The 27,008-nt window shown below is 36.0% G+C and overlaps 1 protein-coding gene across 1 annotated transcript in view; it reads right to left on the bottom strand.

Annotated features, from left to right (window-relative positions):
• Positions 1-27,008, bottom strand: part of LOC129747361 (myosin-VIIa-like) — a 48,346-nt gene that overhangs the window by 10,852 nt on the left and 10,486 nt on the right. Inside the window, exons 3-7 of the mRNA XM_055741524.1 lie at positions 17,883-18,005; positions 17,211-17,813; positions 16,635-17,147; positions 16,057-16,572; positions 2,947-3,819 (exon numbers count right to left, since the gene is read on the bottom strand). Of these exons, the coding sequence (XP_055597499.1) occupies positions 2,947-3,819; positions 16,057-16,572; positions 16,635-17,147; positions 17,211-17,813; positions 17,883-18,005 (2,628 nt within the window). The remainder of the gene's footprint in view (positions 1-2,946; positions 3,820-16,056; positions 16,573-16,634; positions 17,148-17,210; positions 17,814-17,882; positions 18,006-27,008) is intronic.

Below are 27,008 nucleotides of genomic sequence, written 5' to 3' on the forward strand. Positions count from 1 at the left end.
CCCATTCTCCCCTACTTATAAAATTTTAACTACAAAAACAAAATTCAATTTTGTCCTTATTCATTTCCCTAGGCCCTCGCACTATTCCCCTTTTTTCTTTTAAACTTTACTTTTGATAGGGTTACTAACGTTTTGTCCTAGACTGGCCAACCGGGACTGGGAAACGATACACATTCATCAATCGAAAACGCTCACTGAAGAAGGTAGGGAAAGGTTTCCTAAATGGGCCTATCGGGTTAAATGACCCTACGGCTGTTTGATGAAATGGCTGACTAGACAGTTTAATATCTGACCAATGCATTTTGAGGGTGATACGCTTAGAACATAAGGCAAGAAAGAATTTTTTGAATTTAAAAACTCAAAAATATTAAAAAAATCTTACAAGGTTTTGATACATTTTGATGTAATATTTTGACATTAAAAAATTATACGTAAAGAAGCTTTAAACAAAAACTAGGATGGTTTTTGTTTCTTACTCAACTGAACTTAGGAAATTAAACATATTTCAGCTTTTGTGGAGGTTTAATATTGATTATATAGTGGAATAATTGAGTGTTTTTGAATGCCCCCATCATGTTTGTAAAATGTCTCCATCCTAAAATAACAGGTTAAATAGAATAAATAAACGATTTTTATCATTGAACCTTCAAATCTAAGCTCTAAATAACATCTTAAGAGAGAATTGATTATCTTAAAACAGATTTGATAAAGTTTTTCTCATGGATGAACTGCCTCCATAGTATGGAAACCCTTACTTTTGTTTTATTCCATCAAATTATAATATACATAGATTTTTATAAAACTTCAGCTTTGTCGTACGGAAATTATTACTTTCTAGCAGTTCCAATGAAATTATACGGAAATATTGCCCAAAATACAGAAATTTTGTTAAAAACATAAATAGGCGCATTTAGCCCGCACGGTTTGAGGTTCAGCATTTTAGACAACACTTATAATAAAATAATTTTCTTGGAAACAGAAGAAAGTTTTAACATAAAAATTACTCCAATGTATAGTAAACAGATGCCTCCATACGTGTATATAGTTTTTGTGCACATATTCACATAAGTTGCAAACGAAATACCGATAGGTATATGAACTTTTCATTTACCGTGGTTGAATTAAAAGGAATCTTTCGATAGCTTTGATTCAGTATTATTTATATTTTATTCTTTATTCATCCTCCAGATGTTTCAACTCCGTATAACATAAGAAGGGTTTGACGTCAATTCCGGCTTTATTGGAATTTAAAAGGATGATGCATGATTAATATTGAGATTGATCTCAGACATCTCTCAATGCCAATTAAGATACAGGGATGCAATTTCTCTCGATAGATTCGATCAAAATATCTAGTTTTCAATTAGGCGATTTTTTAACAAACTCCGAGAAAGCATTCAAATCACGATTAATGCATAATAGAAGAGTAGTTTTCTGATTTTTGCTCAATATTTCTGATTTATGCATTTGTATCACCACACCATACATCAAACTAATCCTACCTCTTCTCTTAAATGCCGCGGAATTCGACTCATAGTATGAACATATGCAGAGCTACATTTTCTACGCAAACTGTTCATGCACGCCTCACCTGTTGAAAACACGTAGTTTTGTCTACCGCTAATGTCGATTGTGGATGTGGCCATGTTCTTGAAGAACACCCACCCACTCCCTCGAGGAAACAATTGAAAATATTTCCTTTAAATACAGTATACGTCGGTACGTGATTTAGCCAGACAATAAACGTCTTCATTTATTCACGCTGTAATTAGTTGTTTCTTGTAAGTTTTTTGTTCCATTTCGTTGCCGTTTTTTTTTCTTTAATCATAATCTTCCACCTTATTCTACTATCAAGTAAACGACATGTATCTAAGTTTGTCTGTCAAAACTGAGACAAACTTACATGTCTATAAATGTTGAATGTTCCTACCTTGCTTTGAAGATTTTCTCTGTACTCTAAGATTCAAATATGGACTAAAAAATATTTAAACTACACAGTTATCAAATTTAAATTTAAAACAATATATTGATGATTATTGTACATTGGATGTGATATATTTTTTTAAAATATGTATTTAGTAAAAATATCTGAAAAAGACAAACAACACAACCGCACTAACATTTCACTACAAGCAAAATCACTTTTATTAAACTTAAATAAAAATTATCAATGTTGTGTATGTACTAATGAACGCCTCGGAATAGAATGAGCTTAAATTTCACGCATGAAAATTTTGTGTTAGCAGCTAGGTATATGATATGGAAGTGAAAAGATTACAAAGTGGATGAAAACAACAAACACCGCCCAGTGAAGCCGATCAATCACTCACCTACAAGCAGTTGTTTCGAAACTGTCAGGTCAGCATTTACAACACTAGGCCTTCAGTTATTCCTGATAAACGACTGATAAACGACGGAAAAGCTGAACCTTCCCCAAAGCAAATTGTTATTTGTGCGTAAATTCCCATTGAACTGGTTTGATAGTTTAGTTTAAAAGCTTTTTTCATCCAAATGCTCAAATAATAGAATTCGGCTGAAAAATCTCAAAATGAAATACATAATAACTTATATATGTACATACATATAACTAAACTTTTTGTCTTTGGATAATGGTTTCACGTAAATTTTATTCTATCACAATACAAACTTAAAATAATTCCTAACTTACGTATTGATCAACAACAAACATGAAATACATAAGTGTAAACACAAATGAAAGTACTGTAAATTTCGAGTTTTGTTTTATTTACAAACTATTGTTTCGAATACGTTGCAAGTGGGTGTATCATGTCGAAGATGAGCTGTGTGAGATTTGTTCGTTTGAGTATTGTAGGCCCATCATAATCGAGACGATTCATAATAATTTACAGGACGGGACAACAACTTGGTGGGAATAATTTTTTTGTTCTTGCTTTTCTCCTCAAAGTACTGTAACATTTTGCTTACGGCGAATGAAGTTTTCCGTTTGGGTTTCGGCTCGGGACTGGTCGGACCATCCAGGAATCCAAACACGTCATCGACCACCTTATTGTCGTCTTCAACATTGATCGCCGGTTGCGGTTTAACGGTGGCCGCTTTTCTTAGCTCAGCCTCCAAAGCCATCTCTTGATTCAACTCGTCTACCCTCATCCTGTAGTTGTGCTCTGCATCCTCTCGCCAGCGCTTGTTGCCAGACTGTTTGAATTGGATCTCTTCTCTGCGCTTCAACGCAAGCAGCTCGTTCATGCGTTGAGCCTTGTATGTGATTTTATCTCTCAGATTTCTGCGTGTCAAGTAACCACGACATTGCGCCTGCAGATAAACTATCGCCTCCCGCAGCCTACCGAATTTGTAGGTCAGTTCACGAGATTTGATAACTGCCTGCAACCGACGATAACCATTTCGCATAACCAAATAGTTGGATCGATACCCTCTTGCACGCCAATGCTTCTGTATCGTGATCGCGGCATTCCGATATTTTCTTATGTACCTGAAGAACAAAACTCTCCTGAAAGCTCGCTGGATGAGCACCACATAGTGCAAATACACTCTGGAACGTTCCGCTTCCAGAACAAAATCGTGACTTTCTTTGAGGAAAATTTTTGTCTTTCCAAACTGATAATCATCGCCGACCTTCGAAAGAACCCTCTCGCAGATTTGTTTTGATGCCAAAACGCAATCGACCTTGTGCGCTGGGCCGATGTTTTTCCCCAGATGTCGATATCGATCAACGAACTCCGTATACGTGTGTCTGATCGCATATCCTGCCTTACGAATTTTGGCCGTTTCCATCATGCCGGAGTATCGCAGCTGCCGAACACATAGGCTATTGTCCATAATCTGGAAAAATTGAAAAAAAATATAACAAAAACTTTTAATTTGTGTGAACAGAACATCGCCGGTGGTTTTATGATTTAATTTAATGATTTATAGCATTTCGGTGAAGTATTTAATTCTAACAGGAAGAATATCAAATGAAAGTGATTAATGAAAATTACAGACGGATAGATTCGATTAGGATACAAGACAGGTGTTGAAAGTGTTGTGTCCGATCGGGATACGAAACACGTGCTTCGATCCATCCTTGCATCGTTGTATAAAACAGTGCAAAATCAGCCCATCGACTTTGCTTCTTCTAAGTAGACAAAAATACGGTGTAGGAATAATGTTCTTGTACGGCAAGAAGTTTCTCATAACCCGCTCTTGGCTCAATTTTAATACCTATCATGCTTCCTAATGTAATCTATCCGTCTATAATAATGAAGAAATAAAGAAATAAAGAAAACTTCACCGAAATGCCATTAATCATTGAATCAAACTTGTAATTTGCTGATTTTTATTTGGAACTTCATGAATAGATTTTTCTCTTGAGAAACAAAAAATATATTCATACAGAAAAACTAACGGTGCAATACAAACTCAAGCAAGCAAACGTTTCAAAATTGTTCTAACGAATGCTTTCTTAGTTTGATATTCGCTGAATTAAAATATCCGGGGAGAAGTATAACTTAAAGCCTCCTGGGAATTTCCAAAGAAACTTCCAAACATTTGCTGCTCCTTCCAAATAATGTTAGGTAAGGAGTGCGTTAGAAAAAAAATGCAACACATTGTTTTGCGAATAACGTTTGAATGCATGGATAAAAATTGATGAGATTTTCTGTAAAGCTGCCTAGTAATGTAATGTGCACATGTGGAAATTTTTGTGACGTTTTTTTCAAGTGAGTTCTAAGATAGCGTTTAATAAAGAAGTTTTTCGACTTTAAATTTGAGGCACTACGTGCGTGAATACTATGAATCACCCATATTTCAAATCAAGGCTATTTTTGAAAACGTTTTCTGTTTCGTGAAGCTTGGCCCTCAAAATTACTCATCATTTTTAACAAAGACGAAGTAATGACATATTTTACCGATAGTTCTACTTCGCACAAAATCAGCATATTTGACTTTTTATCAATCCACCACAGGTTTCAAGTACGCTTCCAGATCCAAGCAAAATAAAAAACCAAGTTTGTTGGACCTATTGAAGTGCAATGCAGAAAAAATGGTCGCATCTGAAGGCAGTCTTCTTTTTATATTTAGCCATTCATCGTGTTAATTGTTGTGAAACACTGACTGATTTACAGCTTCCACAGATCGTAATGTTGATTTATTTTTTCAATTTTGTCTCCTTGTTCATCTCCGAAACATCCAGGCGAGAAATGTCAACGAAAGTTTTCTGGCTAGAAACCTGCCCGGTGCCAGGTGGGTTTTTGCTGTCCCTTATAAAAACTTTCAAAATTAACCCCGCTTGCGGTCCAAATATTTTGCGCACGATTTGACCACCATGTTTTGTTAATTTTACCAGTGAGCAGCTTTTTACTTTGTAGAAATGAAATTAGGCCAGTTTTTTAGTCACCTAGACAAACCCATCAGAAAATTACATGTTTTTTATCATTTCTTCTATTGATACTTTAGGATTGCGCTTGATAAAACCTCTCACATTCCTTAACTTCAGGAAATCAATCAGTTTCTTTTTTATTCAAATGATGGCTCACTATTTGGTCCTCTAGGACTCCTTAAATGATTTACCACATGACTTTTTGTCTAAAAGTTGATTTCCAGCTATTTTTGGGGCTCCCACTGGGACTTTCCAGGATGTTTCTCGATTCTACCCAAAAAAAGTATGTCTATGAGCTTCTATATTGGACGCTTTCTGAAAATCCACTTGAAAGATTTTCGGTAATTTTTGTAAAAGTTAACATTATTTTATAACGTTGCCAGAATTTTTTCAGCACGTATCCGGGCCGGACAAACTGGGCAATCTATATATATAAAAATGAATTTCTGTCTGTCTGTCTGTCTGTCTGTCTGTCTGTCTGTCTGTCTGTCTGTCTGTCTGTCTGTCTGTCTGTCTGTCTGTCTGTCTGTCTGTCTGTTCCCTATAGACTCGGAAACTACTGAACCGATTTGCGTGAAACTTGGCAGGTGGGGGTATTGGAAGTCTGGGAAGGTTCCTATTATGGTTTGAGACCCCTCCGTCTCTCATGAAGGGAGGGAGAGGCCTCCCAAACAAATGACAATTTTTTGCATAACTCGAGAACCCATCAAGCAAATGGTACCAAATATTGCATGAGGTGGTATTTGGGAACGAGGAATATTTCTATGAATATAAGGTACCCCTCCCACCTCTCAGTAGGGTAATAGGAAGGGGGGAGGGGGTCTACCTTACAAATTTTCATATAACTCGAGAACTAATCAAGATATTGGAACCAAATTTGGCACGGGAAGGTAGTTGGATACGAAAAATATTTCAATGATTATTTGAGACCCCCTCCCTTTTTCCAGTATAAAGGGGGAGGGGCCTCTTTCATATTTTTTTTACATAACTCAAAAACTAATAGAGCAAATGGAACCAAACTTGGCACGGGAGGGTAGTTGGATACAAAAAATATTTCTATGATTATTTGAGACCCCTCCCTCTTTCCAGTAGGGAGATATAAAAGGGGGAAGGGCCTCTTTTATAATTTTTTACATAACTCAAAAACTAATTAAACAAATGGAACCAAATTTGGCATGGGCGAGTATTTGGGAACGTGACATGTTCTAATGATTGTTTGAGACCCCTATTGGCATCTAAAAGTATTTTAATACGAAAAATACTTTTTTTATGTCAATCAATTCCTTTCTTGCAGTAGAATGATAGAATTGGGAATATGGGAAGGGAAGAGAAGGCTTACATTTAACTTTTTTTTTTATAAAATCCGAGAAATGGACAAAACTTAACATGGAAAATCATTTTGCTATGATTCTATGAATATCTGACACACCATCCTCCTTTCAGTACATTGGAGACACATAGAAGGAGGGAAGTGAGCCCAATACAATTTTGTTAGCATAAGTTTTCAGTTTCTGCAAACGAAACCAACAAATGGAAATAAATATGGCATGGAAAGGTACTTGGTTACGAGATATGTTTCTACGAATGTTATAGACCCTTACGCTTTACAGTGTAGAGAGGGGAAGAAAGAAGGGGGCTCCTTATAAATTATGTTGTAAAGCTTAAAAACTTATCAACCAATGGAGTAATATTTGATATAAGAGGATTTTCGGGCACGAAAACATGGGTATGGTTATTAAAGACAACAACCTCCATTCAGCAGGGGATTATGGGAAGGACAGGGAGGGGCTCTCTTATCAGTTTTTAGCCTAAATCCAGAGAATATCAAGCAAAAACAACCATATTTTTTAAATTAGATTTTTTGCGTACGATTAATTTGAGACCCTCCTTTTTCAGAGTGGAGTTTAAAGAAGCAGATTAAAATTATCAGATCTGTAACACCAATTTATAGATCAAAATTCAGAAAATTAGTTTTATTCATCTTTGTGTTGTAATTCGAAACTCCAGCTGCAGCTCTCATTTTAAAGCGGTTTTAAAATAATGCCAACAAAACAATAAAAGTTTGAATAATTTCTGAAAATATCATATGTTTTGGAAAGGTGTAGCAAAGCACACCGGGTCAGCTAGTTTTTATATAAAAACCTGGCTAAATCCGGGCATTCGATATCAAATTGACGACCATAAATACGGGCAATATCCGGGTAAATTTTGTCAAAACTCAGAAATTCCTCCACAAGAATCAAGAAAAAAATGAAAATGAAATTTTTTTTTCATCCAAATTCATCGATAGATTTTGAACCGTATTCGAGGCTTCCAAAAAACCTTTCATGATTATTTTTATAAAACTTGCTCATCAAAATTTGTTTTGGAAGTGTTTGCTGTTTTTTTTTTTTTGATTTGCCAAATAAAGTGAATAAATCCGGGCAAAATCCGGGTATTTTTCAATAAAATCCGGGCAACCGGGCCAGGTCGGACTGTTCTTAAATTTAGTATTAAATATCCGGGCAAACCCGCATAAAACCGGGCAATCTTGCAACCTTATCATATTACTAGGTAAGTTCACTAATTTTTTATAAATTTTCATTCATGCAGAGTTGCAGAATTTATTGTTCAAACAATGAGGAACAAGATAGTGGAAGATAGTTACTCGATACGAATTTACTATGGTGAGATTTTCGCAATTGAATGTGTGAGTTTTTCGCATTTCGTTGATATTTAATGTATGGTGGAGGGGTCATTACACTAGTTTACAAAATTTAAAAAATAAACGCTTATTTATTGACTGTCCTATGTTTTAATGTAAAATCGGAAGCTGAATTCAAAGATGAAATTTCAACAAAACTAAGAAGAACAGGGATTGGATTATGAAATTTCAAATTGATGAAATGTAGACCGAGATAAAAGCACTCTGTTTTTAGGCAAAATATCTTATTTTGAGCATAACTCAAACACCGATCTTCTTAGAATTTATTCAATTTCATATTAGCAGGTTATTAGGTTCTAGTATATCTGATATTAGCGTTATTCAGCGCCTGTTTTCACATCAGAAACATGGATCAGTCGCTTAAGTTGCGATATTTGTGTTAATTTTTCCGGCAAATCAGTCAAATTTTTTTAGAAACGAACGATATTTACTTCTACTCCTTTCGGTGTTGTTAAACACCATTCTCAGGGATTAAAATGATCGTTGTTTTTTCAAAAAATGTGACGTTCGTTTTTCAAAAAATGTGACTGATTTGCCGGAAAAATTAACATTAAAATGAACAGTCGACATCAACCAATGGAGCTGAAACATTCAGAAAGTCATTTTTTCACCTAGTGATACCAATCTGGGGGAGTCGCGTTCAAAAAAATGTTTCAAAATTTTCCTTTACAAATATGGAACAATTAAGTGAACAGGGGGATATCCCTTTATTTTTCTTAACTCAATACTAATTTGGTTCTAAAATATTCACGATACAAGATTAGAAGCACTATGTAATTGTGGATAATTTATTATTCACGTTTGTCTTAATTCATGGTTCATGGTCTTAATAAACGAATTTTGCTATCCATTGAGCTTCATGATTATATTTACTGTAACATGCTGGTTAAAGTTGTCATTACAGCAAAAACATGCGTATTTGATTAAACGATAATCACTTCCATTGCATCCTGAAACATTCGAGACAACTAAATTGTTTCCAGCTCCACGCACGAGCCCCGAAAAAGGTTAAGGCCAAAATGAAAAGGAATTCAAAACGAAGGGGACAGTTATCAAAAATACACATAATATATTGACTTTGTAACATGGTGGAATCGATTAAAAGCTGAATTTTGAACCCGTCACGGGGCTTAAAACTTTTTGAAATGTTTTTATTTCGATTCCTCCAACATGATAAAAAAATTCCACGATGAAAATCGGAGGAATCGAAATTAAAACATTTTAAGAAGTTTTGAACACTATGACCAGTTCAAAATTCATCTGTTAATCATTCCCCATTGATTTGCGATTTTTTTTTTTTTAATTTCACCTGAGGTGTATCACGACTTTAAAGCAGGAATTTTACATAAAACCAATGAAAAATGGTTTCTCTCTTTCAAAAAATTATATAAATATTGCAATCCATTAATTAGAAAGTATTTCAATCAACCAAATGGTTTTTAAAAATCGCGCAAGCATTCATAAGTGTCCTATGTCTGAACAACCTATGGCTTTCCATTTAAATTGCTATTAGTTTCAATTAAGATTGGAAGTAGTTTGCTTTTAAAAATCAGAAAAAGCTCTTAGCAGTTAGCTTATCTAAGAAAGACCTTAAAATGTTTACAGGGCTCGTTACAGGTCACTGTGAATGCAGATATCATATGAATAAAATTGGCAGATTGAAGGGTGATACGGTTAAAATTTGGTCAATTTTAACTTGACGTATTTCTTTCAATTTTGCATTTCAAAAACCTGAACACCCCTCATTTTGAAGGTGTGTGTGTGTGTGTGTGTGTGTGTGTGTGTGTGTGTGTGTGTGTGTGTGTGTGTGTGTGTGTGTGTGTGTGTGTGTGTGTGTAGAGTGTTGCTCCTATTTTGGTTTTGGAATTCACTCTTCAGTTCTAGCGTAACATTTCAAAAGGGCGAAACTGCGAAATGTAAACAAATCGAGTTAACGGTCATTCCGGATGAACGCGGTTGCACTTTACCTATCAAACGCGGTTTCATCTTAAAATTACTTAAACCTTTAAAAAAAATTGATAAAATTCAGTTGGGCGAAACTTCCTGTTGGTGCATTTTCGTTGGAAAGTGAAGTTACGCCTATTCGAAATGGAGTGAATTTTTCTATTCGTGTAGGGCCAATAGGCGTAACTGAGTTGACCGTGTGTGACAAAACGGCCTAATTAGTTTTTGCATGTAGGATGAATGGGCGAAACTTCAAAACCAAAACAAATACGGCCGATCAATTGGGCGAAACTTGCAGACGTAACTGAAATCGAAAAAAATAATAGGGCGTAACTCGAAAATCTCTGAAATTAAGTGAAAAAAGTTATAGTTCTTGATAACCATCGAACAATAAGTGAATATAATGCACATTTTTTGATTTTGTTGAACAAAAAGTGGTCGATTTTTTAAATAGGATTTGAATAGGTGTTTCAAATTTTCAATCGCGTTTTTCTCGTTTCGAGCTAACTGCTAGTTTCGCCCTTTTGAAATGTTACGCTAGAGTTGTCAAAATGCCGTCCAAGGAAGAAGAGCAGCGTATCAAAATTTTGCTCGCGCATCGCGCAAAATCCGAGCTACTCGCACGCAAAGCTGGCAAAATCGCTAAAAGTTGCAAATCAACTGTTACAAATGTAATTAAAGTGTTTGGGGAACGTTTGTCGACAGAAAATCTGGATCGGGGGGAAATCGAAAACCAGAAGCCGCTGAGACGACAAAGAGAGTTTCCGGTAGTTTCAAGCGAAACCCTACCCTCTCTCTCCGAGATGCCGCAAGTAAGCTTGGTGTATCGTCTACAATCGTGCACCGAGCCAAAAAACGAGCCGGACTATCGACTTACAAGAAGGTAGTGACTCCAAATCGCAATGATAAACAAAACTCGACGGCAAAAGCACGATCCCGGTGGCTGTACACGACGATGCTGACGAAGTTTGACTGCGTGGTAATTTTCAAGCACATGAAACTGTCAAAGTTCGCGAAGAAATATCTGGTTTGGCAAGCCATATGTACCTGTGGCTTGAAAAGCAGCATTTTCATAGCTTCCAGGACTGTCAACAAAAAACTTTAAGTGAGAGAGTGTTTGAATAAACGTCTGCTACCTTTCTTGAAGAAACACGGTTGTTCCGTACTGTTTTGGCCGGATTTGGCATCTTGCCATTACGGTAAAAAGACCATGGAGTGGTACGCCGCCAACAACGTGCAGGCGGTTCCCAAGGACAAGAACCCTCCCAACACACCAGAGCTCCACCCAAGAAAGAAGACCAAAAAACTGCTAAGGACGAGCAGCAGTTCAGGGCAAACTGGCTTTCTGCGGCGGAGAAGGTGGACAAGGTGGCTGTACAAAATCTGATGGCAGGGGTATTAAGCGTAAGGCCCGGCAATTCGGATTTGGAAAAGCGGAAGCCTAACTGAATATTTTTCCTGAATTTTACTAATTAAACTTGAAAAAGAAATTTAATTTGATTTTTTAAATAAACGATTTCACCGATTTACACGCGTTTTCCCTTGACCAAATATTGACCGTATCACCCTTTATACTCTGGAGAGAGTCGTTTCTGCAGCATGGAGAAGGAAATCGTCGGAGCATCTTCTTTTCGTATGTCCTTCTCTTATATCGAAACGGATTAATATAATCAGCTGTCGAATAGGAGATCCCTCCGAAGTTTTTTCAATTGGTCCTAAAAAGGTGAACAGCTTCATAAGAGCGGTTATACCAGATTGGGAAAATGCTAAATCTCAAGATAGCGACACTATCTAAATATATAGAATTGATCTTCCTTGACTCAGCATGTATTAAACAGGGGACATATTACAATAGATCAACTAACTGGTCGCAGTGATAGGTACCCAACAAAAATAAATTAAATAGATTTTATTATTATCTTGTTTTTTTTAAGAACAATATTTGTTTTTTTTTTTTCAGCTTTTACCTGACCTAAACTACAAAAATAACAAAAAAAAAGTGCAAATATTACAACAAATTTAAAAAATTCAAAAATATTAAACTTAGAAAAAATAGCGAGAAAAATCACAAAAGAATCATTTTTAACACATGCAATACGGAGGATTCCTTTTTCCTTATTTTCACCATATCTTTTTGGAAAATTTTGCAGATGGCCGTCTTTTGCATTTTCTGACAGCGTATAATTTCAAGTTTATATGCTGCAAAAGTTGGATCGATACATGAACCCGCCGATTAACACGAAGCATTTTTGTGGGACCAAAAAACTTGTGATATTTTGAAAATTAAAGAAGACCTGATCCTTTATTAAAGGATACTTGAATCAGGGTGCCCTTAGCTTGGGGAAAAATCATGCAAAACAAAGATTAAAGTTCCATTGACTTTTTTGGCCATATTAGTTGTCATTTCACAGTGTATAATTGTTAGACCAATACCTATATTTCAAAAATTTGTCTACTACCTTATATTCATTGCATACTTAAAGGCGCTGTTTTCTAATTTTGAGTTAGAAGTACTTTTTTTAGCCCTTTTTATCAGGAAATCATTGGAAAAATATTATTCATTGGATAAACATTAATAATTTCCTTCTTAGTAATAATCAACATCCACACAGAAGAAAAATTAATTCATTTGGACTCGAGGGATCAAGTGAATCCAAAACATTCGTTTTCGAAAACTTTTTCCTAAAAAATTGAGATTTTACTATTGCTTTAAAAATATGGCATTAAGAAGTTCATAATATACTCTAACGATCGACATGTTGGAATAAATATTTTTATTATAATTTTATAGTGTGCGAAACATTTTAAAGTGATAAAAAAATATTCAAGACACATTTTGTTAGATTTTTTAAAATAAAGTAAAATAAATCAAAAAATGAATTTTTAATTTTTTTTTTGTGAGGTTTGTTGTTTTGTTTTATATGGCAAATTTGACTAGGACATTTGATCTGTGTATAACATTCCAGTTTCGAGATAAAGCTGAAGAATCAAGTATCCTAATTCTCCCCTATAACTAGCATTTGAAAGTTATTTTAGCAAACTTCGGGATCAAAACCCCAAAATTTACTAAAAAAAACAAATAAATACCATTTTGAAACCGTGTTAATACCTTCCTTGTTTATATTATATTTGGGGGCATCGTTAAATTCGAAATAAATACAATGGTTCGATAATGATGTTTGTTTTTAACAAAAACTCGATTTACTGTTAAATCACTTAACACTTTACGAGAACTCTCGTTTTCTTTTTTGCTTGCCACTAATTCACTGCGCTAAGAAGTATGATGTTGTAAATTTTATCATAAAAATATGTTTTTCAAAATTAAACACAAATTTTTCGGCATCCCATGGATTCTGTATTAGTAGAATTTGGTCCAGTAGTTTCTGAGGTACAGAATGCCAAATAAAGGTGTTTCTCGGCTTAGGTTTATTCGCAATCCTTAATGTGTCAAGCTATCTGCAGCTAGATTTGCTTTCTTTGTTCAGTTAAAAGTCCAAAATAAGCTGTAGGGTGGCCTTCTGTACCATTTTGACTTATTTTTGTTAATTCCACTATTAAAGGATGCTCTGAAGTGATATGAAGCTAAAAAAATCACTTTTGTATCTAAGAACATAAATTCTCTCAAAGCGCCAAAACAAATACCCTATGAATAATAGGGGAGATGAGGGCATAACGAGCACCCGAGGCATAATGAGAACTACGCTTTTCTACGAAAGTGCGTATTTTCTAAAATAAATTTTCATGAGGATTTGTTTCGTACTTCCTATAGTATTAATTTTTCACAAAAAAAGGAATCTCCTTATCATCTTTACAGAGATATTTAAAAAAAACTAGCTTGGTTCTCAAGTTACGAAAATATTATAATTTTTGAGCACCACGAAATAAGCTCTTATGATCTTAAAATAACCTTGATCTATAATGTACGCACTGCAACATGATGTACACATTGTTTCTCAATTTTTACCATCAAAAAATTTTTGATTTTTCACTTTTATCAATTTTAAAACACGTTTTTACTTAAATTTGTTGACTAGGGGCATATAGAGCACCATATTATCAAGGCATAATGAGCATTTTCTGCCGTAGAATCTAGCAGCGAATTAAAATTGATTTATAGCGCCACATCTTGACTAGTTTTCATCCGACAATTTAGCCTATTGGTAAGGTGTCGGAGAGGTAATCAAAAGACTAGAGTTAGATTTCTGTTCGAGGTGATTTTTTCCATTCACAATTTATGATCGATTTTTTTTTTGTTACATTATACGGCTAGTAGCATCATCCTTCGAACAAAGCACTTAATGTATGAGCGTGCGTGAATTGTTTGTATTCTACAAACAGACCTAGATTATTTTGTTATTGCTTTGTTTGATGAATCTACGACTCACCTGACTTCATCGAATTGAATTCGCTGCTAGATTTCCCGGCAAAAACGCACATCTTGCTCTGATTAATGGTGCTCATACTGCCTCAGGGGGGGTTCTCATTATGCCTCCACAGTGGCTGGTTTTCAGCTTTTGGCAAAATTTTTTAAAATGCATTTTTTAACGTTTTCATCTAGTTTTTCACGTTTCAGCCCGTTAGGGAATAGGCTTTTCAAGTGTCTGAACACGAAACAATAATTTAACCTCCATATTATAGCTATTTTCTATGGTTAAATAACCGTTTTCCTTAAGGTGGCCATTATGCCCCCATCTCCCCTACTGAGCTATTTTTAAGTAGGCGTTCAGTGAAAGTTTCAAAAAGGTCAATTTTGGGGATGAAATAATGAAAAAGTTGGTTTCTGTATGGAAAAAGCTGCTTTCAGAAGATGCACACAATTGTTTAGGTAGAGTTAGATCTAATGTACAATTGTACGATTATGTTTTTTAACTAAAATCAAGTGAAAATAAAAAACGATCTTAAATGGTTCATATGGTCTGAAAGTTTGAAAATAATCGATCAACATTGTATTTTTTACAGAGTTTTTATTGTGATGCAATTTGATGTGGGACACCCTTTATCCGTGAACAATCAGTTTGGTCTATGGAAAAAAAAGTTTATTCAAAGCTTTTTTTGTCCCTCATATTTATTTTAAGATCAGCTCGATTTCTTAATAGTTTCTGAAAGTTAAATAGGCAAAACTTCAGATGAATCCCTTTCACGGCTAAATTTTAAGAGACTTTACGTCTAAAATTGAATTTTTGGACACAATATTTTTTTATTAAGTTTTGATGACATGCTTAAACTGTTGACATAACGGATTAATGAGTATAGAAAACTTGGTAATTTTAAATTCTAAAATATATTTCGTAAAATAAAATTGAGGCGCGTTTCATGATTCTGCTTGTCAAAAGAATCCAATATTCGAGCCAAAACCATACTCAACAATTCCGAAAAGATAAAACGAAAGGTGGATTTCTTATCTTTTCATCATTAATAAATACGAAGGTCACTTGCTAAGTCGTGTATCTTAGTTTGGAAATGAAAACGTATGGACATTAGGGTGGCAACGAAAATGTTCATATCGAAAATTTAAAGAAACCACCCAGAATTGCATGAAAAATTAATAAAAACTCATTTCAAAATTCACGATGGTGCTCCATACATTTTTTTACTGCCGTGGTCCTGAAGCAATCCAAAAACCTCAAAATAAAAGAAAAAATTACAAATTACAAAAAATTTGAAAAAGAAACGACAAAAATTTTACAAGAATAACCTCTTTGTTTTATCTCAAAAAGTTGATTTTGAACCAGATATTTTATCTAATAACACCAGATTATGAATATTTACGCATGTTTTAAACATTGGCATATTTTTTATATTATAACTTTCATTCCCTTTGGGATTTTTTAGGGTCAAAATATTGAAACTTTGAACGCTTTGAGGCACCCGACTGACCTTAAATTTTTCATGGGTATATGTTGGTTTATTTAATTTTATGATCAAATTTTTCCCATTCTCCCATTGTCACAATAATAGGCATTATAAGAGGAACATTCTTTTAAGAGAGAACTTTCAGTTTTGAATGTTATTAAAGTAAACGTAGAACATAATTGCATTTTTTCCCACTTACCTTCGGCTTTTTGTGCTCGTTAGGCTTGATGCATCGGACGAAAAACGGGTGACAGGCGGACAGCGTACGCATGAGTGCTTCCAACGAGTTCCTAAACTGCAGCGATAGTGTAATAGATCTCTTGGACGTATCCAGGGAATCATCCGTGGCAAAAAGTCGAACCAGAAAGTCGTTTCCACTTTTGGTCACCAGTTCTTTCAAATCCGGACTGAAGGTATCGCGATTTTTTTCCAGGAAACTTTTGACGTTGTAGAACACAATCCCCGCAAAATGTTGTACCCCAAACGCTGCCACGTTGTCATATTTGGGCTTCAGGTAGATGGTTTTCGAACCATGGGTGCTGTGCAGTTTTTCCAGCATCGTCAGATCCGTTCCCTTAGGGAAGCGAGTCTCGTCATCGATCAACGCCATTATGTGCAGCGTTTTCATTCCGATCATATCCAGCACGTCCTGATTGTCGATAAACTCGATGTTAGTCCAGTTGATTCCCTCGCGTGTGTATTCCTCTTGTTCCATCTAGAATTTAAAAAAAAAACGGGTTAAAGTATTCCGTAAAGTTAAGTGACCCAAACCTCTACCTTAAAGATGTGTTTAACGAAAAATTGCTGCAGATTCTCGTTGGCAAAATTGATACACAGCTGTTCGAAACTGTTGGTTTCGAATTGCTCGAAGCCGAAAATGTCCAAGACTCCAATCGATAAGCGTGACTTGTTTACGGATTTGAAGATTGTTTGATTGATTTTTTCAACAATCATGATGAAAATTTTCCCATAAATGGCTTTAACGAAAGCATCCCTCGCTTCGACTGCTTGATCTTTAGAAATATTGGACACTACACGCTCCCCATGAGCAATGATCGTCTTGCGTGTGAGAGCTGATACCAGAGCATTTTTGGCTACTTTCAAAAGGTTAGACACTCTGGTGACATTCGATGGATCGTTTACTTCAACTGAATCCAAATTTTGAACAATTATTGATTTGTATTTGATATTTCCCAGGTGGAGAATCGCCGCCAGCAAACCAAAAATAGAAATAATTTCCTGATCGGTAAATGTCAAAACTTTCATAGCAGCCTTAACGTCCGCAAATTCCTGAAATGAGTCAACCTTTTTATCAATCCGTTATCAGAGCAATAAATAAATCCAACCACTCACGCTTCCGTCATTCCTTCCATCACATTCCAGTGTATGACCACCTGTCAGATATTGATATTTCGAAGCGTCCTCAAGCTCCAGCGATTTCTTCTCCTCCCTACTCATGCCGGCTAGCATGGCATAGAAAATGTGATAGTTGCGTTCGCCCTTGTTCTGATTCACTATTCTTGATTTCTCCAGCAGATACTGATCGATTTTAGCCCCACTGATGACCCCCTCACGGTTGAAATGAACATCGATGTACTTGCCAAATCTGGACGAGTTATCATTCCTCACAGTTTTAGCATTTCCAAAAGCTTCCAGAATGGGATTGGACTCAATGATCTGCTGCTCGATCCATGAATGTTTTCCACTAGTCGCTGCCAAGTACTGCAGAATCAGTTTCGTGCTTTCCGTTTTCCCTGCCCCAGATTCCCCACTTATCACAATACACTGGTCTTTCCCATCTCGGCACATCTCCTGGTAGGCGCTGTCTCCAATGGCAAAAATATGCGGAGGCAGATCTCCAATTTTCTTATCCCGATACAGATTGATCTCATTGAAGGTATAAATCGGTAAGATTTCGTACGGGTTAATCGCCACCAACATACTTCCGGTGTAGGTCTAAAAAAGAAAAACCAAACATATTAGTGATCTATCCGCTTCCGAAAATATTGGAAGCGTATCCCATACATAGATTTGCTTCTGGCGATATCGGACAACCAAATTCCGCAAAATGGCATACTCCTGCAGGTCGCCGAGCGTTATCATATCGTTGACCGTTTTCTGGGATGTGACATGCATCGGTTTGATGATCTGGAATAATATCAATATTAAATTAGTACGGGAAATGCTTTCGAGATAACGGAAAAATCAAATAGTGCCGATTGAAAAAGTTAAAAAAAAAAACTTTTTTTTAATGTTGAATATTTAGAATTTTTTCCAATGTTAAACCAGTTCCGTTCAAAAAGAATGAAACCGCGCAGAACAGAACAAATTTCCAGCTTTGACAGACTTCCATTTCCCTCACAAGTGATATTTTTTCATGAAACTTTACCACAAGCTAGTTAAACTTATAAACTCTTGATTTATTGAGTTTTGAACGTTCTACGTGCACTAAGAAGAGAGATACTGCTTTCTAGTAGAAGTATGGAAAATTGAGATTGCTTAAAAAATTATGTATAACAGTCAAATTTCATGTTTTTTTTTTTTTTTATTAAAATTTGTAGCGGCCCACCACACTCCCCCACACCAAAAGGCTCAATTGAGCCCCCTGGTAATGGACGCTACTGTTCTCAGCATGTCTGGCAGCAATGAATAATAAAAGTTAACGCGAGCAAATTTTAATCATGCTGAGAACACAAAATTGTTTAATGTCGTGCGAGGAAATGTATTATTTAACTAAATTGACAACAATATGAATCTCAATGGAAAATAATTTCCTTTGAAGAGATTCATTATACTATATTTACTATTACACTAATTATATTTACTAATTTTATCAAGTTATGTTCAATAATTTAATAAGATAAAAATACAAACTACAATTTTTTAAAGAATAATAATATTAGAAATTAACGCTACAAATATGCAAAAGGTAAGCAAAACAAAGACTGGTTGATGATCGACTGTTTTAATGGTTCAATTTTTCTTTCAAAAGCTGTATCACTTTGGTTTTGAACATGGAACGATTGGTTATGTTTTTAATATCAGTTGGTAAGGTGTTGTATTTAGTAGGTCCAATAAACGAAATTCTTTTTTGCCCTAATGATGTTGTGGATCGGCTTCGTTGCAAGAAATCTGACTGGCGAGTGTTATGAGTTCGCAACCCCGTAGTAAAATGGAGGTTTTGAATATTTTCAGTTGAGTGTAGATTATCATAGATATATATAACAGTTTGCAAATCACAGAGTTCAGATATTGGAAGAACGTTATGCGTTCTTAAAGAGTATAGCTGAAAGGTAGGGAATAACAAAGGGAGTTTTAAGATGTTTTTCAAGCATCTATTCTGGAGCGTTTGAAGTTTCTGTAAGTGAGACAAAGAAGCTCTTCCCCATATCATAACAAGGTAGTTCAAATGAGAGTGAATAAACGCAAAATAAAATTTAAAGAGAACATGTTGGGGAACAAAATTTCTCAGTTTCCAAAGAACACCGCAAAGAGGAGTAATTTTTTTTTCCAGGTGTTCAATTTGACGATTCCATGAAAGAGTTTCATCTAAGTAAATTCCTAAGTATTTGAAACAACTAACTCTCTCAATCGTATTACCATTCATAGCTGGGTCATTAGTACGAGGCAGTTTTTTATGTGAAGAACGAAACAACATGTATTTGGTTTTTGTATAATTAAGTGAAAGTAGGTTTGAATTGAAATATTTTGAAAGCAGTTTTAGGTCGTCTTCAATGTGCTGAATTATAATATCAGGTGAAGTTTCTGAATAAAAAATTGCTGTATCATCGGCAAATAAACGTGCTGTGCCTTTAAGTTGAAGGTTACATAAATCATTTACATATAAGAGGAAAAGTAATGGCCCGATATTACTCCCTTGTGGTACACCGATATCAATATTTCTTAATTCGCTTCTTGTATTTTCAATAGCCACAAACTGCTTGCGATCTTCTAGGTAGCTACGAAGGATATTATTTGCTGTTCCTCTTATCCCGTATTTATGCAATTTGGACAATAATATGTCATGATTTAGAGTGTCGAAAGCTTTTTTGAGATCCAAAAACAATGCCCCAACAACATTTTTTGACTCTATTTTACATATGATAGATTCCACTAATTCTGAGATGGCAATTTGAGTGCTCGAGCCTAATCTAAATCCATATTGCAGTTTATAGAGTATATTGTTCTGATTTAGAAAGTCTACAATCCTATTAACAAGAAGCTTCTCGAACACTTTACTAAAAACGCTTAAGGTCGAGATAGGACGATAGTTATTGACGTCAAGCGAATCGCCAGCCTTAAAAACAGGGATAACTTTCGCAATTTTTAGACAGTTCGGGAAAACTCCTGACTCTAATATTTGGTTAAAATATTGTGTGAGTATGTACGAGAATGTTTCATGGTTGTTTTTTAGGACATTAACAGGGAAGCCATCTGGTCCATGACCCTTTTTATTTTTAAGTGAAAAAATAACTAATCGAACCTCGTTTACATTAGCGGGTCGTAAGAAGATTGTATTTTCTACCTGTGCGATATGAGACAAATGATCATTTTCAGTGTCTATTGGAATCTCTTTAGCCAGGTTCTTTCCAATTGTGGAAAAATGTTTGTTAAATTTCTCACAAATCTGTGTACTATTGGTTATAACACCTCTTTCATCTGAAAGGTTGATTGAGGAAGTCGTTTTAGATTTACCTAAGAGCGTATTTATGTTTTTCCAGAGCTTAGAATGCGGAGAATTATTTAATAAGCGCTCGTAATAGAGCCTTTTACATTCTTGTTTTTTTGCACTCACTTTTTTATTTAAATGAATTAACATCTCTTTCAAATTGTTATCATTAGGATGCTTTTTTGATCGTTTTAAATAATTATCTTTTATTTTGATGAGTGTCCACAGGTCAAATGTCATCCACGGACAGCAATTACCTTTAAGTTTTACCCTTTTATTAAGTGTACGAGTAGAAACTTTCACAAAGCGATTGTAAGTTGATGTGATTTCTTGTAGGCCTTCATCAACACTTTCTGGTAGTTGAATACTGTTTAAATAATTCACAAATAAGCTGTTTAGTTTAGCGTAGTCAACTATCTCTTTTCTTAGAATTGTTACATTTTTATCACCTAATAAATTGAAGGACGTGAGTATTTGTAGATGGTCACTAACATCAGAAAAGATTGTATATCTCGAAATTTTGTGAGATTATGTTAAAAAAATACATTCTAGTATCTTAACATTTTTTTCAAAACAGACTAAAAAATCAATAAATTAAAGCTGTTTGAATATAAGGTTGGTTTCATTCATTTTGGATTGATGTATGTATGGAATCAACGTATTTGCGTAATCTTCTCTGCAGTTGGAATGTTCTCTTTTTCAAAATGCTTTGAATTTATGCAAATGTTGATTTTATAATGTTCTAAGATGATATCGATCATCAGGCTTATGTAGTTTTTCCTATAGATTGTATATATGGATGTATAGAATCATACTTCCAAATAGAATAAAATCGCCTGTTACCGCGGAACCAACCTCGTATTCAAACAGCTTCAATTTTTGATCGTGTTGATTTTTTTTAATTTGATCGGATTTTGGAATAAGGTTGGTAGATTACCCGATTTTATCCAGGTTTGCCGGATAATTAAACAAAATTTAGGAAAATTTTGGTTCGGCCCGTTTGCCCAGATTTCATTGAAAACATTTCGGGTTTATTCACTTTTTTGCCAAAACAAATAATGAAAATGTGTTTTTTCGAGTTTTTTGTTCTTGACTCTCCAGGATTTCTGGTCGACAATTTTGAAATCAAATGCTTGGATTTGGCCAGGTTTTTAGATAAAATTGCTCGGATTTATCTGGCTCGTACACATTCTGAAAAAAATCTGGCAACCTTGTTCTAGAATGTACTTGTTTACATTATCTCACGAAATTTTGATAGGAAAACATGGAATTTGACAAAGTTACAGCTAATTTTGTGAGGAAATCTCAATTTCCTTACTTTTACTAATATGAGGCCCTTTGAAGCCAAAGGGGTATAAGTGCATTAAAGGTGCTTTCGGCTTCCACGATTTTTTTTTTTGCGATAACACGATCAAACCTCGAGTTTAAACTATTTCCACACACACTTATGCATGTAAGTAAAAATTGCATTATTGGCACAAGGCGGCAATGCTATAGAATTCGTGTGGAGCACATCTCTCAGATTTAAGCTTTTTTTTTGACAGATTTAAGCTGTTTTTTTCAGATTTGAGCTTTTTCCCCCTGATTTGAGCTTTCATCTCCTATGCTCTCAAGGCAAAAAAAGCTTAAATCTGAGGAAAAAAAAAGCTTAAAAACGAGATTCACCAACACTTAGTTAAAAGATATTGGTCACACGATACATAGACAAATCCTGTATCGTTGCCGGGACCTGTATTTAGACGATAACTAGATAACATAATACTTTAGACCGCTGTAAGCTTTGTATGGAAATTTCAAATTCTTAAATTTTTACACCTCCCATAACTTTTTTTGATTGTTTTTGATGCCAGAAATAGCAATAAAAATTTTGGAAGCGATCCATTCAGTCCTAAATTAGCGCAACGAGTTTTAATTTTGTATGGAAATTTGTGTGGGAAAACAAAATTTTTTATTCAAAATCGCCAGAGATATACTGAGAGTTCCAAAAAATTCCACTTTGGATGAAAAATATTCCTTGATTCTTGCAGTACTATTCATGTGAACAAAGCAAAAACCTAACTGTAAAACTTCCGATTTTGCGTCGCGTAGGAAATCTCCGATTACCAGATCATTCTCGACCTACCAGACCATTTAGGTGCTGACTGAAGATGCTGCTTCGCCAAACTCGCTTTATTTGATACGCGCCTATTAAAGTTGTGTTAGTGCGAGGGAAAGCCTAATGAGAGATGTTGGCCGTATTTTGACGTAACGAGGGGTGGTCGAATGTGACAGCCGATGCACAAACAGAAATACATATATCCTTATTAGTCAGTCCTCACATTCCCCTTCTTCTCTATAAAAAAAATACAGAAAAAAATACTTCCGACGTACAATAGCACTGCATATATACCTTGAAGATCACTGGGGTCTTTGGTTCTATCGCAAGAGCTATTCTGTTGCAGGATCTTCCGATTAACAAGCTAGACACTTCTCGGATCGGTCATTGAACGAATCTATCATTATGATTTAAAATTATTCATAAAAGGTCATACTTATTTCACCGTGAACGTTTGCTTAAATTAAACTGGAGAGGTTTAACATAAATTTTTTGACTGAGGCAAATAAATATGGTTCCTTATTAATTTTTGGTTTCTCGTGATTGGTTTATCGAAGTTTAAAACAAGACAAAATCTATAATGCATTGCTTACTTACTCTAGACTCCGCGACTCACGGCCTAATCCAAGTCAGACATTAGTCGCAGTTTGTCAGCTATCTTAGCGCCTGTTTTTGCTTAATTAGTTTCTCTGTTACTTTTGAAATTTCAAATTATGAAAATCGAAACCATCCCGTTCATTTTCTATTAATAAGTCCAGAAGAAAATTTAAAACCACAATTTTGAGTTCATTCCGACAACTTTGTTTTGTTTATTCGCCAAAAGTAAAACCCAACTGATTACCGTGTATATTACGAGTTCAGAAACCCAAAAATTGGGTTTTATTTTTCTAACGTGTATACAGTGTAAACAAAACATTATTCTTATAAGAATTCGACTAAACAGCAGTTCGAAAGGTTTGAATCCCCACAGAAAATACTCTTTCGCAGGCCGACCGGAGCCTTTAACACTCCAGGACATCAAAACGCATCACCGAACTCCGGAGGAAATTCCAGAAACCCCCTCAACAGTGTGAAAGACTCCTGATCACACCTCCGTCAAATGCAACCGTCCAGAACTACACAGCAGAACACAATTGAAATCCCGTGACGGGCATCCTGCAGCAATTCCGGTAGAATGCTTCCCTTCAGCAGCGCTCTCCTGATCGTGCCTCCAAAAGACGAGCCCCATTCATCCAGAAGCACGAACGCAAAATCCAGCCAATTGTTTCAAGACTCCCAGCTTATGGAATGCATCAGGTTAACACTTCAGCACGCAGAAAGCAACTGCTTGATCTGATCGAAAACTAACACGGGCATTCCGATGCTTGAAATTCTCTTCGCCACCTCGCGGCTCCGCCCCATCTGAAAGGTCGGTGTCCCAGTCACGACCTCCATCTCCAGGGATGGCAATGCAGCTCAAAAACAACTGCGGAAACTTTCGTCGCGCGCTCGGTTCCGCTTGCTCAGATGATGACCGTTTGCTACCTACATCGTAGCATTCAACTCACTCCCACTTCTAAATGACCCCAAACAACCGATCTATCAGAGTAGTGGCTATTCCACGTGTCAGTGCACTCTCGCCGGATTCGGTCCTATCCCAAGCCAAGTTTCAACATCAACATTTTCCCTCTTTGCTGGTAGGTGAGTAAAAGCCTAATTCCCTTGATTTTCCTAATAATGGTCTCAGCACAGTGTCAGTAGAAAGCTAAAAACCGTGGTTGCAGCGAACAAGATGTCTGGTGATTTCTGGAAAGTTACAATTGCGAAACACTTCCGTTAAACAAACCAACTATCCGAGGCATATGCTAGTGAATCTCCATGAATTTGTTGCAGGATACGAGCCATGGAAACTTGCCTGAACGAGAAAAGGGTGTCGAAGAAAATGACACACCCTCCTAAGGTGTGTAGTGCAACCTTTCCAGGGAACCCACCAGTCTTGGATCGTTAGGCTACTAATCGATTTCTTACCGATACAGGTTTACCAGACTTTGGGGTAAAATGCCAAGGCTGCTGATCTGATCTCAATACTAACGCTTGTCCTGGACAAACTATAGTACAATATATAGTATCACACAACTATTCGTTAAGTTCTTTACTGCGTTACCACCATCTGACAAACCAGTTATGTTTCATTTTACTTCCTCTGGACAATTCCCCTTTTATGGAGCTGCACATATATACAATTGCGAATCTGAGATGTGTTCCAACCCCAAAATGTATTGATTATAATTTAAAAAAGGGAAACCCGTACATGAGGCATCAACATCGCGCGTTAAGTTAAGGTTCTGAGTAAGGGAACATTCTTTTCCCTAAGAAGTGGTATCAATTGAAATGCAAATATCGACGTTGTCCGAAGAACCAACACTTCTAGCAAAATAACTAATTTTTTTAAAAGGTAATCAATTTAACATAACAAAACAAGAAGCCGATCATCGAATTGAGTAATATGACTGCATTAAATGTGCTTGAAAGTGGTTCGAACTATTTTCAACTTACTAACATTATTAATCTTTCCTGTACTAGTTACTTTCATTTTAGGATCAAGCCTCTTCGTGCATTTATCGGTGCTATTCTTTGCTCTATGAGTTGCCTCGATTCCTGAAATTTATGCATTTCTTGTATCCTCATCCTAGTGAAGCGTAATTCTTTTCCAACATAGCGTTTCATAATAAACCCGATGCAACGTTTACCCTTTACAGTTCTACTGATTTTGGGTCATCTAACCGTCCGTCTATTCAGCTAAGCCATATATAACTGTTTTATGTGATTTAACTTACTATTCGCAACTGATCTCTAGTTCCAACTACTGTTTCGTCTGAACTTGAATGAAGTTCTCCACTGTCAGTTGTCGCATGCAAATAATATCTACCGCAGGGCAAAGAAGCTTAGTGATCTTCGCTTAAACCGCCTTACCTGATTTTGAGAGTTTCGACTAGCGATTATCGCCCCAATTGGACTAACAGACTCAACTGCTCTACCAGATTATTACGACGATGGTATCGTTTTAAATGTGACTTAGGTAGGTTTGTATTTTAACTTAAACAGGATGTTTAATTCTGGCGATACTGGCATTGCGTGCAACAAATGTTTGGTTGGATCCGCTGGGCTTTTTTTAATGTGGGATGAAATTCCTTGAATACCTTAAATAAAAACAAGATTACTTTTCGTTCAAACTTACAAGTAACATTCTTTTCCCATCATAGGAAAGCAAAAACTGGCGTTACTCGCCTTAACTGGACATCATGTCCTCAACTAAGACTACAGACTTTCCCATCATAGGAAACATAAACTGGCGATTTTCGCCTTAACTGGACATCATGTCCTCGACTAAAACTTTTCCCATCATAGGAAACAATAACTGGCGGTTCTCGCCTCAACTGGACATCATGTCCTCGACTCTTCCCATCATAGGAAGGCGTAAGCTGGCAATTCTTGCCTCGACTGGACATCATGTCCTCAACTAAAACTACAGATTTCCCATCATAGGAAACATAAACTGGCGATTTTCGCCTTAACTGGACATCATGTCCTCGACTAAGACTACTGGCTTTTCCCATCATAGGAAAGCAATAACTGGCGGTTCTCGCCTAAACTGGACATCATGTCCTCGACTCTTTCCGTCATAGGAAGGCGTAAGCTGGCGATTTTCGCCTCAACTGGACATCATGTCCTCAACTACGACTACAGGCTTTCCCATCATAGGAAACATAAACTGGCAATTCTCGCCTTAACTGGACATCATGTCCTTTACTAAGACTACTGGCTTTTCCCATCATAGGAAACATAAGCCTGGCGATTCTCGCCTCAACTGGACATCATGTCCTTTTACTACTAATACTACTGGCATTCTTGCCGAAGAAAAATATTGTATAACTGACCTCTGAACATCCGATTTTCGCTTTCCAGCACGTTTCCTCTCTTGGTGCAAGTAATTTGACTGACTAGGACGGAAATTAACAGCATCCGACGTTCAACATTATCACTGGATGTTAAACTATTCACTTCGGACTGTTTCTAGAAAAAAAAAAATGGCCGCCATTTTTTTCATCGAGGTAACCGGAGATTTCCTAAAGTTAGTTTTAAAAACAGAAATTAAGACAGGACACAACCAACTTAGTTCCAGGCTCCTGGCAGGATCGCCAATGTAAAACTTCCGATTTTGCGTCGCGTAGGAAATCTCCGATTACCAGATCATTCTCGACCTACCAGACCATTTAGGTGCTGACTGAAGATGCTGCTTCGCCAAACTCGCTTTATTTGATACGCGCCTATTAAAGTTGTGTTAGTGCGAGGGAAAGCCTAATGAGAGATGTTGGCCGTATTTTGACGTAACGAGGGGTGGTCGAAT

The sequence above is a fragment of the Uranotaenia lowii genome, chromosome 2 (genome assembly GCF_029784155.1).
Source record: "Uranotaenia lowii strain MFRU-FL chromosome 2, ASM2978415v1, whole genome shotgun sequence".
Classification (NCBI taxonomy): domain Eukaryota; kingdom Metazoa; phylum Arthropoda; class Insecta; order Diptera; family Culicidae; genus Uranotaenia; species Uranotaenia lowii.